General features: G+C 37.7%; 1 protein-coding gene and 1 long non-coding RNA gene across 3 annotated transcripts in view; both read right to left on the bottom strand.

Annotated features, from left to right (window-relative positions):
- Window positions 1-587: 587 nt before the first annotated feature.
- LOC113600671 (uncharacterized) lies at window positions 588-9,449 on the bottom strand. The gene is made up of 2 exons (XR_003421781.2): window positions 9,152-9,449; window positions 588-3,305 (listed from the first exon to the last, which is right to left on the bottom strand). It is a non-coding gene; the product is annotated as an uncharacterized LOC113600671 (long non-coding RNA).
- Window positions 9,450-11,407: 1,958 nt separating this feature from the next.
- The window catches only part of SNX16 (sorting nexin 16), a 42,236-nt gene continuing 36,373 nt past the window's right edge, over window positions 11,408-17,270 (bottom strand). For both annotated transcript variants that reach the window (XM_027064309.2, XM_015080682.3), the window contains 3 exons: window positions 14,895-15,031; window positions 14,041-14,160; window positions 11,408-13,486 (listed from right to left, as the gene is read on the bottom strand). In XM_027064309.2, coding sequence (XP_026920110.1) covers window positions 13,390-13,486; window positions 14,041-14,160; window positions 14,895-15,031 — 354 coding nt within the window. In that variant the 3' untranslated portion in view covers window positions 11,408-13,389. The remainder of the gene's footprint in view (window positions 13,487-14,040; window positions 14,161-14,894; window positions 15,032-17,270) is intronic.

The following is a 17,270-nucleotide window of genomic DNA, read 5'->3' as shown; positions in this document are numbered from 1 at the left end:
CATCAAGGTTGAGGTGTTGAGAGCCACTTCATCATTATAGTGCAGTAGAACAAAGGATAATGTGTAGAAGAATCAGAGTTTGGAGTAAAAAAAATTGCAGCTGTGGAGAGAAGTGGGAGGCTAACTTCCAGTTAGTGGAAATTCAACTGAAGAGGGGGTGGGATAAATAGTAGAAAATCTAGGAGGTTTTCTGGCTTCTGTGATATGTTTTGACAGTATGGAAAAATATCCAACTTCTATCCAGTCAAGCAGCAACTTTCCATCTTTTAATTATTTGAATAAAACCACTTCTCTCAGATTGTCAAACTCCTCAAAAGGAAGATATGGAGTAAGAGAAAAAATTCATTTTTTCAAAATTAGATGGCAAAAAACCAGACATGCCACTTTTAGAAAACTAGCTGAAGTAAAAAAAAAAAAAGAAAGAAAGAACAAGAAAAAGGTTTTGTGAAGGAATAAAGAGAATGTGAGAAAATGAAAAGGGTAATGTAGAGAGTAGTTCTGGTACAGAACTATTGAGAACTTAAAGAAATAGGAAACTTTCAGTGTTGTATAGCTGGTATACCAGGGATAAATAGGTAAAATAATAGAAATGAATAAATTAAAAAGTTTATTGAAATTCAAAAACAGTTGATAATGCCTTTTTCGAATTTCAGATATAAAAATGGGAAAGGCGAGGGTCAATTTCATGTTCCTGTTTTATGAAGTTAAACAAACATTCATGAAAGAATTCTACGGTAAATGTGGAGGGAAATGGAATACACTCTTCTTTATGCTAGTTGACATCTAATGGGATGAATACCCTCATTCGGGTAGTACACTTTCTTAGATGACATAGACAGTTGAGATAAAGCTTCGAACGTATCTACTTTAGCTCTGACAAATCGGTAAAACAGCAGCCAAATACCAAGACTGTTGGTATTTTCAATTAGTTGCCTTCCTGACATCTCCCCTGGTAGTTTTTTCCTCTACGGGAATATTATCAAGTGCTACTTCACATTCTTCCCACTAGGCGACACTCTAAGCTCATGGGAAAGGCAAAGACGAGGCGCCTGATGAAATCTGCCGCAGGCTGCTCCGTTTGTGGGAAATTGATAGCAGTTTGGATTTTATTAATTGAAACTTTAGAATTGAAAATGGTTTCTTATAAATGAGACAACAGGATAGGCCATATGGTTTAACTGAAAGTAAGCAGTCTTTGGAATCCCTGCTCTTGCCTCCTCTCACACTCCAGTGCGTCTTGCGGACCAGTAAGGCAAAGATTGCCAGGGATAATATTGGCGTTGCAGTGATGTCTGGGGTGGCCCTCAGGAGATGCTTTGGTCTACTCAAGGAATTTAGAGGACCCAACAACCTTGCTCAGCCATATGCACAACAGAGGTAATTTGTCTAACAAGCAGCCTCAGAGGGAAGTGTTTTCACTGCTCACTGGCAGAAAGGAAGACTGCATGATTGTAGCAGTGACTGAGGGGGCTCACATTTCCATTAATTTGAAGAAGCAGGTCTCTCTTTACTTATGAGGTTCCAGGCATTGGAATGGGCAGCGATTTTTGACGACTTTTGGGAGGTTGTTATAATGCATGCAGCTACACCCATGCCAGAAGTCGTTCATCGTGGCTGTTGGTTTTAAAGTGTGACTCGTGAGCCTTCTTCCCTAACCTCCTTTGTCAACCTAAGCCCAAGAGGTACAGCTGGAACCTGGGATCAGGGATAAAAATTGAGAACTCTTCCTTCACTGGCTGTGGAGAAGAAAAATTCACAGACAATGGCTATGATCCATCATTCATGGAGGCTTTGTGGATGTAACCAAACACAGGAAAGAGAAGCACTAGACTGGGAGCCAAAGAGGCTTGTTTTCCATGATGCCCCAACACTTGCTCGGTGTATTCATATAATCTTTCTGGTTTGAGGTTTTGTTTGCAAAATGAGAGGTTTGGAGCAGACGACTTGATGAGCTCACAGGCACAGACATTCTAGGATTTGTATCTAGGTAAGTAGAGGCAGTCTACAAACTGCCACCCAACAACCACTGCAGGAGAGCTTTCCTAATCCCAGTTGCTTCTGTGGGCATGGCAGACCTTCTATGAAGGGGATTTGTGTCTGAGGCTCTTCGGACCAGCTAATTTCTAAAGTACTTCTAGTTAGAATAGATAGATCCCCTGGGTCCATATTACTTGTGAGTAGTTTATAAAGTATTAATTGCCTGGGGGCTAAGAGTTCCAAATACCTTATTTTGAAATGTTATATCCAAAGTTGGTCACAATGCATTCCTGTGCAACAAATACATTGAGCCCTTGATGTGTATATGTCAGCACTATGACATAGACAGTCAAGGGCTGCTTAGGATCTATCTGGTGGGTGGACTTAAAGTACAACCCAAAGTACTGAGTACTCTGTTAGAGGAATGCACCAGATGCTGTGGGTCTAACTTCCTGGGCACCCCAGGAGGAATGTCACATAAAGAGCTGGGTTATGAGAGCCTAGTTCATTGCAGCATGTCGAGCACATGCCCTACCACGCAGGGGATGGCTGACAATGTTTGCTGATTAATGCCTGAATGTATACACATTACAACGTGTCGGGTAATTGAGTGCAATGCCTGAAATGTTTCTGAGCACCTGACACATGCTTACGCGTGTACTCCTCTCAGCATATCAGATCGGTGAACGCTATCATTATCTCCCTTTTAAATGAGCACCAAGGCTCAGAGAGGCAAAGTAATTCTCCCACTTGGTAAGAAGCAGAACCAAAACTAAAACTTAAGTCTGTTCAATTATAAAGTATATTCTTAACTAGCACTGGAGAAAATTATGAAATGTTTTATAGATGTGGAATGCTCAGAAAAGCAAAACCCAACAGATTTTTAAAAAATATTTTGAGGAAGGCGTTGTAAATATATATCCAGGTAAGCTACATCAACTCTTAGTGAGGCATTCATGTATTATCTAGCTTAAAAATGAAAGGTGTTTCTAAATGTATTTCTCTTCCAGCACATACGGTAAAAGTCTTATTTTGAACATAAAGTTGTTTGCATATTATAAAACCAGTTTCTCTGAGACCCAATTAAATAAATCATTGACTGAGTATTTGAGGGGTAGATGTCTGCAACATACCGGATAATGGAGCTTCCAGACTGCCTGGCTGCTTTCCTGTGGTCCGGCTTCATCCACCACACTCCTCTGGTCACCTTTCTTCACCTACAGGGGCTTGAGTCCATGTGCTGTTGTTGCTTCATCTTCTTTTACCAGGTAAACTTTAATTAATCCGAATGTGGGCCAACTCTCATTTCTTCCTCTGTCTTCTAATTCCTGTCCAGTTACCACAGGAAAATCATTATACCGTTTTAAGCAAAAACACAGACCTTATTTGATTCATAAGCATAAGATGAGAGGTGATGATTGACAGACTAATGTCAAACGAAAAAATCCAGTGCCAGCCACCTTCTTACGAGCTCATTTGTGGCGGGTCAGGACTTGGCCCATCGCGTGCAAGAAGACACTTAAAAAAAATAGAATTGTTAGGTATTTCGGAATGGCAAGGAATTTCTTCATGTGGCATTAGTTAGGCCTTCAGGGCTTGACATGGTCCCACTCCAGCCTAGCGGCACAGAAGGCCAGGAGGAAGCCAGTGCTTTCTCTGCTCTTGTGACCTGGTGCACTTAATCGTCCCATGTGTGTGCATGAACTACCACATGGGAGACTGGCCTTCATGAGGAACTGGGGAGGCCTGGGGGGGGGGGGCGATCTCCCCGCTCACTTATATCCTAATGGCATACATCTTTTGCACTGCTTTTTGGCCTGTTTAGTTGAGGTGGTCAGAGCTGACATTTTTTAGCACACTTCAAAACTGCATCATCTCTTTGTGTTTGGCCCGGTTCACTTTGAAATCTCTGACTATATTCTTTACAAAAGTCTCCACTTACATCACTGGTTAAATTGCTTCTCTCAAGCCCTGTGTCCAGGTAAATATCTGTTACTATGTTGTTTCATTACAAGCTCAAAACCATTTTGTCCTATTGCAAACATTATACAAATTTCTAGTGTATTATAGATTAAAAAGGAATTTTTTTAATGTTTTACTTTTAAAAGTTTACTTTTTTTTTAAGACAGAGAGAATCCCAGCAGGCCCCGCACTTACATCAGCACAGAGCCTGACAAGGGGCTTGAACCCACAAACCGTGAGATCATGATACGAGCTGAAACCAAGAGTTAGACTCTTAATTGAATGAGCCACCCAGGCACCCCGGATTAAAAAGCAATTTTAAGTTTAGTTTGATAAACCACCATTTATTTGATGCACCACTTGGAAATATAGTTAGAACAAAAACCATTTGTAAATTGGATAAAGCCCATTCAAGCCTTTGAGATTTAAAATAAAGGGTAGATGATAGAATAACGTGGTTAATGAATTCAGTCTGTCCACCAAAGTCATTTTTTAAAAATGTTTGTTTATTTTTGAGACAGCATGAGTGGGGGAGGGGTAGAGAGGAGGACAGAGGATCTGAAGCAGGCTCTGCACTGACAGCAGCGAGCCTGATGTGGGGCTCGAACACAAACTGTGAGATCATGATCTGAGCCAAAGTTGCATGATCAACCAACTGAGTTACCAAGGCTTCCCCAAAGTCCATTTTTTTTTATATTTATATTTATAGAGAGACCAAGACAGAGCATGCACGGGCATGTGAGCAGTGCAGGGCAGAGAGAGAATCCCAAGCAGGCTTCAGGCTGTAAGCACAGAGCCTGATGTGGGGCGTGATCCCGTGAACTGCGAGATCATGACCTGAGTCGAAATCAAGAGTCAGACACTTAACTGACTGATCCGCCTAGGTGCCCCCCCAAAGTCACTTTTTAATAAAAGATTTCCACTGTATTTTAGGTTAACAGATAGATTTCTGAATGGCCAAGGATGATGGTATTTAGGTCAGGAGACTGGATGTCAGATTCTGCTCATTTATGAATGTCTACTATGTGATAGACTGGGCTTAGCATTTTCATACTCCATTTAGGCCACAAAAATATTGTAGTTTGGAAGGCATTATCTTCCTCTTACAGGAGACAGAGAGGTTGAGGAATTTGCAGTGAGTCAAACAGAGAGCAGATGGTGGGGCAATACACATAGTAGTTATTGTTAGCTTAAAAATAATTTTGGGGCACCTGGGTGGCTTGGTTGGCTAAGCGTCTGACTTTAGCTAAGGTCATGATCTCACAGTTCCTGGGCTTGAGCCCCGCATTGAACTCTGTGCTGACAGCTCAGAGCCTAGAGCTTGCTTCAGATTCTGTGTGTGTGTGTGTGTCTCTCTCAGTCCCTCCCCAACTCACAGTCTGTCTCTTTTGAAAATAAACATTAAAAAAAAATTAAAAAAATAATTTTAAAAGTTAAAGTAATATATGCTTGTGGTAGAAAGTTGACAGATTCGTGAAAATATAATTCCTTGATAATTCCATCAAGTAGACAACCATGGCTATTATTTTACTGTATTTATTCTTTCTGTATACAAATGCATAAATGCATGACTTTTCACTTATAAAAGTGAGATAATACTGTTTTATAAGTTGCTTTCTGCAATTAGTAGTATATCATAAATATCCTCAAGTCTTGTTTGCAACATCACACTTTATTGAATACAAGAGAGTCCACTTCTTAATACACCATTTAATAAATCCCCTTGACACTAGAAACTTTGGTTGAAGTATCTGTGATAAACGTGATGTACATCCTTCGAGTAAATCTTTACACATCACATATGTAGCCACATCAGCTCCAGAAATATTCTTAAACCAGTTCTCATTCCCACCACCAATGCAGGGCGCCTGGGTGGCTCAGTTGGTTGAGTGTCCAACTTTGGCTCAGGTCATGATCTTACCGTTGTGAGTTCGAGCCCCCTGTCGGGCTCTGTGTTGACAGCTCAGAGCCTGGAGCCTGCTTGGGATTCTGTGTCCCCCTCTTTCTCTGTTCCTTCCCTGCTCACAGTCTATCTCTCAAAAATAAATAAACATGAAAAGTTATTTTAAAAAAAAGTATATAATCCAACTATATTTCTTTGATTACTAGTGGAATAAAACTTTTCCATTCTTTGTCTACCTGCATTTCTTCTTTTTCTTAAACTTTGCTTTAAATGTGAAATATTAAAATAAACGAAAAAAGACCACCTTTGTGATATTGTGCTATTATTGTATCTCCTCAAAGGAAAAAGAAAAACATGATCTTCTCCAATAACAAATTACTTCTGGAATGAAAAACAAATTAACTGAATGAGACACCTGGGCCCATCAGACATATTTCCATGACGCTTGTCACCATAGTACACATGGGGTCATGCATTACTGGAGTTCCTAACACGGGAGTTCCTAATAGGTTTTAGACCATTGGATTATGGGCAAGGGATATGAAGAACAAGAGATATAATACATCTTAATTAATCTGACTTGAGTTCTATAAAGCAGACCCCTCCCCTCATTTTTGGATGATTGTATACACCTGCCTGCTGGAGATCTCCACTTGGGATTGCCTACAGTATTTCAAATCCAGCATGTCCCAAACTGAATGTACCCCCTGCCTCCCTAAAGCTTCTCACTGTTCTTTTCCTCAGTTAGTAGCATATCAATCTACCCAGAGATTATCAATCTACAAGACTTACTTTTCCTTCAAATACCTCTATTTTCTCTAATATTTCTGTAATTTAGGCCTTTATCTTAATCATTCAGTAAATATTTTTGAGTACCTACTTACTATGTGCCAGATCTTCTCCTAAGCTCGGTGGTGGTGGAGGAGAGCAAGGATGAGAGGGAGAAAAAGACAACGCCTTGCCTTTTAGAGGAAGCATGGAGGAGGTAGGCAGGTGAAACAGACAATAAAAAAGTAAGTAAGAAATCTAAGATGGAGGTGATTGTTTTGGGTATTATTTCAGGTTGCCTATGGAGGTAACGTTTAACCTGTGATTTAAGACAAGAGCCTGATAGGATTCTGGGAGTAACAATCTAGAGAGGAGATACAGCCAGGTTAGAAGGCAGAAGACTCAAGGAAATGAAAGGGGGCCATGTGGGCTGGCATCAGGCAGAGTAACTGGCAGAGTGAAATCATGTTTGTAGGCCATATAGATATCTGAATGTTACAATGTTGAACATAATGGGAAACCTCTGAAAGTTTTTAAGTGGAGAACAAACATGCAGTGATTTATGTTTCTCAAAAAGAAAACCATGGCTGCCTTGGGAGACTGGATTGTAGGGGTGAAGGTGGAAGCGGGGAGATCCTTGTGATCTGGACCAGGGTGACTGGCAGTGAAGATAAAGAGAATTGGACAGATTCAAAGTATAGGGTAACTCATCCCCTTGCCCTCCACCCCAACTCTAGAATTCATAATTGATCTGCCAAAGTTCTGCATCTTCTGTATAAAATGCGCTCACTGACATCCAGGACACCCTGAATTCTTGTGGCTAGTTGGTTCCTTCTTAGAACATCTGCACACTCCTGTTTCCTCCCAAGAGAATAGTGTGATTACCAAGCATCAGTTTGCTTCCAAATTTGTATATAACAGCTGTATTTAAAATTAAATGTAAATAAGGTTATTAATATTATATGAAACAATGAAATATGACAATTAATGATCATTTCTAGGGAAAACTAGGTCAGATGATTTGGAAAGACTTCGTAACAGTATAGGCAAGATAGCAATACAGGACTGCAAACAAAATGGTAAAAATGTGCTGTCATAGATTCCTTCATACACATCTCATGCCTTCACTCTACAGAAACTAAAGCTAGGTATCAGAAAATGCATCAGGGATATGGCTTAGCTGGAGGGAAAACCAGAGTGCTCATTAGTAAAAGCATACCAAAGAAAGGCTTTGCACCTCTATTTAAACATTGGCAATGAATATACGTGCATCAAGTTAAAATAAAATGTTTAAGGTACGTAGTGTGGTTTGTGTGTCCCTTTTCGACCTATCACATCAGGTAAGTGGCTTCGACTTTGGAGGTAGAATTAACTTGCTGGATGGAAAAAGGAATTACGGATAATAATGATCCCTGCCACTTGCACAGCCTGAAGTGGACTCCCTCTTCTGCCTGGCATGCCCTTCTATTCTACTTTTAAGAAGCAGCTAAAGCTATATACCTCTACACTGGCCAATACTTGTCCTCCTTTCCAGCCCTCTTGTCCCTGTAATTCATCACAACTGCTATGTCTGTCACCACACTTACCACAATGCCGTACAGCATACAGATCAGCCTGTTTAAAAAACTATCAGTGAACTACTTGAAGGGATCATGTGCTTCTCAACAATTTTTATAACCCAGAGCTAACACACAGTAGGTGCTCAATGTTTGTCCAATGGACAAATGAAGGAATACACTATGTACTTTAACCTTTTGAACTGCAAAATTATCTTTGTAACCATAGAATGATGTTACATCTGTCCTATACTGTTATGGACTGAATGTCTGTGTCCCCCTCAAATTCCTATGGTGAAGCTCTAACCCCCAAGTGTGGCTGTATTTGGAAATGGGGCCTCCAAGGAAGTGATGGTTAAATGAGACAGGGTAGTGAGTGTCCTGATCCAACAGGACTGATGTCCTAATGAGACACCAGAAAGCGCCCTCAGCAGACACCACCCACTCTGCTGGCAACTTGAGAACACAAATTCCTGTTTCAGTCATCCAGTCTGCAGTTATTTTGTTCTAGCAGTCTGAGAAGACTAGTCCACATGTGTAGAACAACAGGCTGCCTTCTCTTTCATATTTGGTTTGCCTAAAGGAGCCTCAGAAGTAAGCGATCTTTGGTATGTCTAATAGATGGTTCTCTCCCTTTCAGGTTTCAAGAAAAAAAATTTTCTCCTTTAATCTTTTTTCTTTACTAACAAAATATACAGTATCTTCACAGGAAGAAAAGCCTTTTTGTTTGATAAGCTTTTTATCCTCTGTGGTTAAACCTACAGCTCAAATTAAAAAAATAGGTTTTATCATGGTACAACTAACAAAAAACAATTTTTAGTGGTTTAACAAGTGGCTAGACTCTCTGTGATTCCCTTACCCTTCACTCACACTTGCCACACTGTATTTGCAAGATGGTTTTCATAACACCTCCAGACATTCCTTGAGATCAAAACAAGGGGGGGGGGGATTGGGGGAGGAGAGGCTGTATCAGCAGTATGCTTACCTTCTTACAGGAAAAGCAAGTGATTTCCAGAAGTGGATTGCCAGCATACTTCTATCCATCTCACTGCCCATAATTGGGTCAGAAGTTCAAACCTAGTTGCAAGGGGAGCTGAGAAAATAAGTATTCAGTTTATCTCATTCCTACTTTGGAGGGGGCAAAGAATCTTTTGGGTTAGTCAATGAATGGTATTTGCTATACAGGGAACTGGAAGACAGGACTGGCATATGACCTAATTCTTTTTTTTTTTTAATTAAAAAAAAATTTTTTTTTTAGAATTTATTTTTGACACAGAGAGAGAGAGAGAGCGAGAGCATGAGCAGGGAAGGGGCAGAGAGAGAGGGAGATACAGAATCCCAAGCAGGCTCCAGGCTCTGAGCTGTCAGCACAGAGCCCGATGCGGGGCTCGAACTCACAGACCATGAGATCATGACCTGAACCGAAGTCGGAGGCTCAACCGACTGAGCCACCCAGGCGCCTCTGCATATGACCTAATTCTAAGAAATCTTCCAGATATAAGCTTAATCACCCCAAGGTGTGCTTTTCATTTCACACCTTAGCAAAGCACTTTAGCCAGCATCTAATACTTCTTTGATTACAATTAGCTAGGTTGCAAACATTCCATTAGACGTATACCAGGTCTTACTCTGTATCTATTACAATAAAACACTACCTTTGGCTATTGAGTATATATTACCTGTATTGATTTTTATTATTGTTTTGTGTGGAGCTAATGGAGCTAACTTTTCTGTCAATGATAAATAAGAAAGTGGTAAGTGGGTCTTCTAATTTAAGGTTATGGTTAAAACCATAATCTGAGTTAATTAATATTGTGCTTTAGCCACGAACATACCCATAGATTGCCCTTGGCTAGCTTGTCTAAGTTTACATTCCATATTCACATGTTCTACTTCAAGACATCTTTTAAAGGGAAGAATAATTTAGCTTTGTGTAATTACTGCCATCCTTTAAAAAAAAACGTTTGTTTCAAGAGAGTGCATGTATGTAAGTGGGGGAGGGGCAGAGAGAAAGAGAGAGAGAGAATCCCAAGCAGGCTCTGCACTGTGAGCACAGAGTCTAATGCTCAACGGAGCCACCAGGCACCCTAAGAACTGCCATCCATACTGGTGCAGTAATTTTGTTAGCACAGACTATGACAAGTTCTTATCTAATGTAGTCTAAAATATCATTCAAATCTGAGACTTTATCAGAACAGAAATATACATCTGTCCTAACTGAAGACCTTAAACAGGGAGGAAAACTGGAGTTGAGAAAGTAAGAAAAAAAAATAAAATCATGTTTACTACACAAAAGCACAACTCCTAAGGTTCTATATGGTAGTTACAGGTGACCTACAATTTGGCTTAAGGCTGCTCCAAAAACAAATCAAAAAAGAGAAACACAGTAACAGAGTCTTTAGGATAAAAACAAACCAATTCTTTAAGAACAGGCTTTACTGCTACTGAGACCTAAGAGAATTTTCTCCCATGAGTCCTCATAAAGGGTACACTATGTAGTATAGCAGACATCAACCTTAAAAACACTTGTGTTGTACAAGTTCTAATGATTGTTTTGCTAGTAGAAGCCAACAGCACAGAAGCAAAGTGCAATACTAGGAAGAAGTAAAATGTGGATAATCTATGTGGCTCTTTGAAAATCTTCCAGAGGATAAAATTTAGATTCTTCTCCTTACTAGTTAGGAATACAGACTTGTTTTTAACATAATCCCCAAACTCCTCTATTCCTGTAAGTAACAAAACTCATTTCAAAACCAGACAAATTATTTGCAGACTGAAGGCCACTGTTCCCTTCTGATATCACAGATGGTTAGAGTAGACTACATACATAATTTATCTGAGGAACATGATTTTCTAAATAAATGTGCTTTAAATGTGTAATCTCAGGATAGTAGACAAATAAAATGCATTTTAAAATGCTAAGTTTTATGGTTTTACTACCTATACAGGAACTTAATTTTTAGAAGCTTAAGTTAAAAGATTATCCACAAAAGTATTTTCTGCTTGAATTATGTTCAATTTTTTTATTAATATTGGTTACATATGAAGTGTACTGCACCTATTCACAAAGACTTAAAATTATCAGTAATATGAAGTATAAACTTAAAAAAATCATAAACTCATTCCATGTCTGTGAAATGCAGCAGTTAAGTATAATTAAATTTACAATAATTGTAAGGGATAGAACACTGAAATTGAAGGCGGAAAATGGTATTCAAGATCTAAACAACATAGCTACTGCTGTACTGAAAAAATAATTTATTAAATGAATATAATACTGGGAATAAAATGCATCACAAAAGTAAAAAAAAAAAAGTAAATTCTAAATATAAATAATAGTGGCTTATCAACAAGGGTTTTTCTTTACTCATCCAAAACTTTACATACAATGTTCTTAAAGGCTAGATTTTGAAAATGTATGGTTCACTTTAAAGCAGACATGAATATAGCACTATAACATCTAAAATTCAGCAAAGATCATCTTGTTTTATTCGACTAAAAATGATATTAATTTAAATGATTGTTCTTTTTATGCCTTTTTAGGCCTAGAATATTTGAAATGAACAGATAGAATAGTTTATTACATTCTTTCTATCTCCCAAGATAGTAAACACATTTCTAGTATACTTTGTGGAATATATTTTGAGACAAAACATACCTGTGCATTTGGACAAAGGTTTTTTTTTTTTTTTTTTACAATTTTTGGTCCTTTGGTAAAAAGCAGTCCCTTTTTAGATCAAAAGTTGACAATAGCCAATTGATCTTTTATCTACTTAAGTAGAATTTTAAACAACCACATTTTAATATGTACATCAAGATACCGATAAACTTTTAGATAGTGAAGAAAACAAAACTGGAGATCGTTATTCTATTTCCCTAGTAAGTTTCCCTCAGCTTTTAGAAAGCACATGCAGTTCAAAAAACCAAGTGGAATTTCAGAATGCTAGCATGATCACAGTACTTATTAACAGCAATATGCAAAGCAGTGGAAATAGAAAATAAATGAGTAACTACATATTATAAAAACGAAACAAGGCACTTTGAACAACTATAAGCAAATCTGAAATAAGCACTTTTTCATAAAGCTGACACAGATTCTAGCAGACTGGTGTATAAAAGTGAAACAGTGAAGGCACTACATAAGTTTTTCCTAACTCCACTTACTAAAGAAATTCACCAATTAAACTTGGCACAAAAGAGTTTAATTATCATAAAGTGCATCACTTGGCTAAATATATTAAAAGGAAAATCAGCCTTAATACATTATAGCAACATATTCACATATGCAGAGATAAAAATTCAATCCCAGGAGTCAACATAGTTAGGAACTTTATAGTATATATGGCTTTTTATTTTGTGTTTTTTTTGTATAACTCCCTATTTGCTTAGAATCAATATTTTCAAAAGAGTATATTTTGATTAGCAAAAAGAGGTAGTATTCTGAAAGAGGCAAACTCACTGATTCTACAGGTAGAGATTTAAGATAAAGATTATGTGGAAAATCAGTACAACATATTATAATAAACTAGGACACTTATAATATTCTGATAATGAGTTAGCTTTTAAAATCAAGGCTATTTTATCACTTTAGCTATGCTAGTATATGTTACTATAGCTCTTTCAAATAGTTTTCCTTTGGTATTAGAAAGTTTTCTTCTTTTTAAATAGCAATAACATTGCAACAGGCAATTTTTATTTACAGATGGCAAACATGTCAATATTTAAAACTTAATTCATCTTTACCACTGATTTAAACCACTAATGAAAATATATCATGTCAGAGATACAAAGAAGTATATATCAACCAGATAGCAACATGCATTTAATGTCCACTTAACTGATATAATTGGCAATTTAAACACAAACACAGACACGCATACACACACACACACACACGCACATACACACATTAGTTTGGAGCAATATATTGGCAAAAAGCCAAAATAATTTATGCACATTATTTAAGAATTTAGTTTTGATAACAGAATTCTAACTAGATTTTTTTTTGGTGTATTAAATACAAAGGTTGGATAAAAGATAGTTTAAAGCAGCAATGAATACATTTCCTATCCCAATAACTTAAAAAACTTTTCTTTATGTAAACTTTATACATGTGCAATCTTTTTGTTTTCTGTAAATGCTTCAGTCTTTCTTTTATTTTTAACTATTTCCCACTCTATTCTAAATTTGCCGAAACATAGAAATGGAAGGAACTGCTCGCAGTTAGTCGTCCTCAGCACTGTATGCCACTTCTGCTACTTCTATGTCTGATACAGAATTTTCAGGTTCACTCAAACTTAAGCATGGCTTATCATCAGCTCTGCAAAAAAGAGAAACATGTCAATAAAGGGATTAGATACATGCTGTTTCCCTTCACTATCAACTTTCAAATTTTACCTAAAGAATATTTATAGTGACTTTCACCAATATAAAATTTGTTCTCATAATTACAGCTTACCTGTTACCACTAAAGTATTAATAATGACTTTGGATTTATAAGTAATAAATATTCTATGTGCTTTCAAATATACTATCTTTTTATCATTCCTGTAGGTAGGCAGGCTGGTTGCTATTACAGTATCCCACTTTTTGAATGGAAAAAGACTGAGAGAGATTAATTTGTCAAGCTTTACAAAATTAATAAATTAACTGAGTACTTAATTTAGATATATCTTCAAAGTAAGTAATAACATTTACAGCCTGGATTGTAAACACTCATTTTTAGGCACAGCTTAGAATATCTGTAACTCTTTCTCTGCTCAGATTTATGATACAGTAACATTGGGTTCATAAAAAATACTCTATAGAGTATTAGTGCCTATTTGCCTCTAGTTATTCAGATGATTGGGCTACAATAAACCAAATATTATTTACCTAGATTCTTCATGTAAATCATCTCTATCAACCTCAGGTGCAGAGGACTCCACCTTTGGGATGTGTCCACCTTCCGCTCCACACATGAGCAGTGATTCTTCAGGTTCTAAAGACAATGTTCTAAAAGTAAATTATAGCAACAAGTTATTTTCTACAAATAAATACTGGTTTGTTTTTGTAAATACATGTAGCTTTAGCAGTCTTCAGCTATTCTTTTTTTTTTTTTTTAACATTTATTTTTGAGAGACAGAGCACGAGCGGGGGAGGGGTAGAGAGAGAAGGAGGCACCGAATCTGAAGCAGGCTTCAGGCTGTGAGCTATCAGCACAGACCCTGATGCGAGGCTTGAACCCATGAACGTGAGATCATGACCTGAGCCAAAGTTGGATGCTCAACTGACTGAGCCACCCATGTGCCCCAGTCTTCAGCTATTCTTAAAATGGCTAATAAAGTGCTGACTCTGGGAGTCAACAGAGAAATTAGTACTTATGATTAATGTAAAGTGATTTCAACATCAATTCAATATATGCTGATGGGAACGCAAACTACAACTTTCACATGTGAAAAATTAGTGTAAGTGCCTTGAAACAAAGACGCCACTTAAATAGGGTAAAGCGAATAATGTTTATCTTGTTGAACTAGAGGCTTATTTTTCTGATGTTTCCCATCCTTCAAATGTTCAGCCTCCTAAATAAATTATCAAAAGGCAACTTTTCCAACCTACAAGGAAGTATACCAAGAGTCTAAGACTTTTGGAATCAGAAATTTCCTAAATCATATTAAAATACAAAGGGCATTTAGCCTAGAGTATTGAGTTGAATTAGTAAGGCCAAAAATGCAAGTATCACAATATACCTAATTCTGTTCTCTAGAGTATCTATATGAAGTTGCTTTTCATTGAGCAGTTTCTTCAGTGATTCCACCTCTTTTTGTTTTTCAAGTAGTTCTTTTTGAAAACGGTAATTTGTCTCTTCTAAAGTTTCACAGAAAGCCTTGAAAACAAACAAAAAGTGAAGAAAAAATTAATTACTTATGCAGTATCTCCCTCAAGAGCATTACTAAAGAGTCAAAGAACATAATCAAAATAATATGTATGCAGCCCAAACAATTTGTTCTCTTCCCGCATTTTTTTTTTTTGGTCTTTGCTATCTTGACACTCAATCCTCACCTACCTTGTGGACTTATAATTACAAGTCCCTTATCCTGAGAATTGTTAAGTAGTAGGCCATGGTGCTTGAAATGAGTATGTGATAACCCTCTAGTGTAGGACTGGGAAAAAATAACCAGTAACCACTGTTAAAGTTTCTACTCTCCTTCATCTATTTTTGCCTGGTCCTAGATGAATATGTTTTGAAAAATGTGGCTATTCATTTGTATTAGCTCAGCAGGTATATTATTATAACAACCTCCTCAATAGCACCTATTTATTTTTCCCCAACATTGCTTTCCTCTTGCTTCTCCTTTTACCATATTCATTCAAAACTGACATTCTACCCATCATACCCAGATGCTAAATCCTGCTGAAATAAAGATTAAAACAAATAAACAAAATCATACTACCATAAAAAATGTCATGAAAAAATGTGGGTCACTTATCTTGATGAGGCTTTCAGTGAAACTGATCAATGCTTCTAATTATTCCTAGTTGTCTATATCATTCCCTGTCTTCTCTGTGACTATTTTAAACCTTCACTCTTGGCAAGTCCACTTACGACATGTTACTATTGCTGATTCCAAACCCAGATGATCCTGATTCCTATACCAGGAAAAACCAAATCCCTGACTCCCCGATTCTCAACTACATTAGCATCCTGCACTTGTCCTCAAGAATGTCCTTGAATGACTCAAGTCATCTTGTGTACCCTACCTCCTCTGGAAGCATGCTCTATCACATACTTTCTCTTAAATTTTCAACTTTTCCCCTTCCTCTGGACCCTGCATTTACTTGATAAAGTTGACTCAAGTTGATGAAGCCTAAAAATTTCTCCATATTAAAAAAAATTTATCTCCACCGCCCACTTGATCAAGAGTCTCTCTAGCTACTAACGCAATCTCCTTCCTTTCAAAACAAAGAAGCTTTCCACAAAAAAAAGTACTTCTCACTCAAATTGAGCCCCCAATTTACCTCTAAAATCACTAAATTAGAGAAGTTTTGCTCTCTTTTTCTCTACTAACCATGCCCAGGCAAAGGCAAACAATGACCTTCTAACTGGAAAATCCAAAGTACTGTTTTTATTAACTACACTGAATGTCACTCACCAGTGACTTAATTAAAAAAAAAAATTAATGGAAACCTCTTTCACTGGCCTCCATAAAAGTTCCTGGCTGGCCTCTTAACTTTGACAGTTCCTTCTTAGTTTTCTATTTGCTCTTTGCATGTGGGCATTCATTAAAGTTTTGCCCTTGGTTACATAATCTCTTGCTCTATATGCCATCCCTAGGCAATTGCACTTACTGTTAACATGTCAGCTCTCATGTTTATTCTATCTAACTTCCAATGTGGTTTGTTGTTGCTGTTGTTAATCTCCAGCCCACACCTTTCCTGAGTGCATGGACATCATTCATATACCTACTGGTCCTCTTCAGAAGAATTAGATGTACCAATGGCAAGTCAAATGGTGTTCACAAAGGAATACCTACTCTACCTCCTCATCTTCCAAGCCACCGGGCAGGCATCTTAGATCACTCCATTTCCCTACTTACTTTCTATGACCCAAGGATAACTCAGTTTTTCTACTCTCCCTTCCCCTTACCCCCCACTGCCTCATCAACACTGCTTGTATTTTTGTCATTTGTTCTCATTTCTACAGTCTTTAATTGTTAACCAAACTACACCACCAGTAAACTAATTGGTTTACCTATGTTCACTTAGGCACTCTGCTAATCTAAACTGGCTTTCTTTTTTTCTGTTGTTTTTTAAATTTTTTTAAACGTTATTTATTTTTTGAGAGAGACACAGCGTGAGTGGGAGAAGGACAGAGAAAGAGGGAGACACAGAATCTGAAGCAGGCTCCAAGCTCCGAGGAGCCATCAGCACAGAGCCCGACGCGGGGCTTATACTCGGGAACGCAAGATCATGACCTGAGCCAAACAAAGTGAGACACTGAACCGACTGAGCCAGCCACGTGCCCCTAAGCTGGTTTTTTAAAAAACAGATCTGATAATGCTACCTCTGACTCACTACTGCCTAAATAATAAGGTCAAATATCTTACCTTGACAAATGAAGTATT

Source organism: Acinonyx jubatus, chromosome F2 (assembly GCF_027475565.1).
Source record: "Acinonyx jubatus isolate Ajub_Pintada_27869175 chromosome F2, VMU_Ajub_asm_v1.0, whole genome shotgun sequence".
In the NCBI taxonomy this organism is placed as follows: Eukaryota; Metazoa; Chordata; class Mammalia; order Carnivora; family Felidae; genus Acinonyx; species Acinonyx jubatus.
Note: the sequence above shows the minus strand (reverse complement) of the source record. Positions and strands in the feature narration are given on the sequence as shown.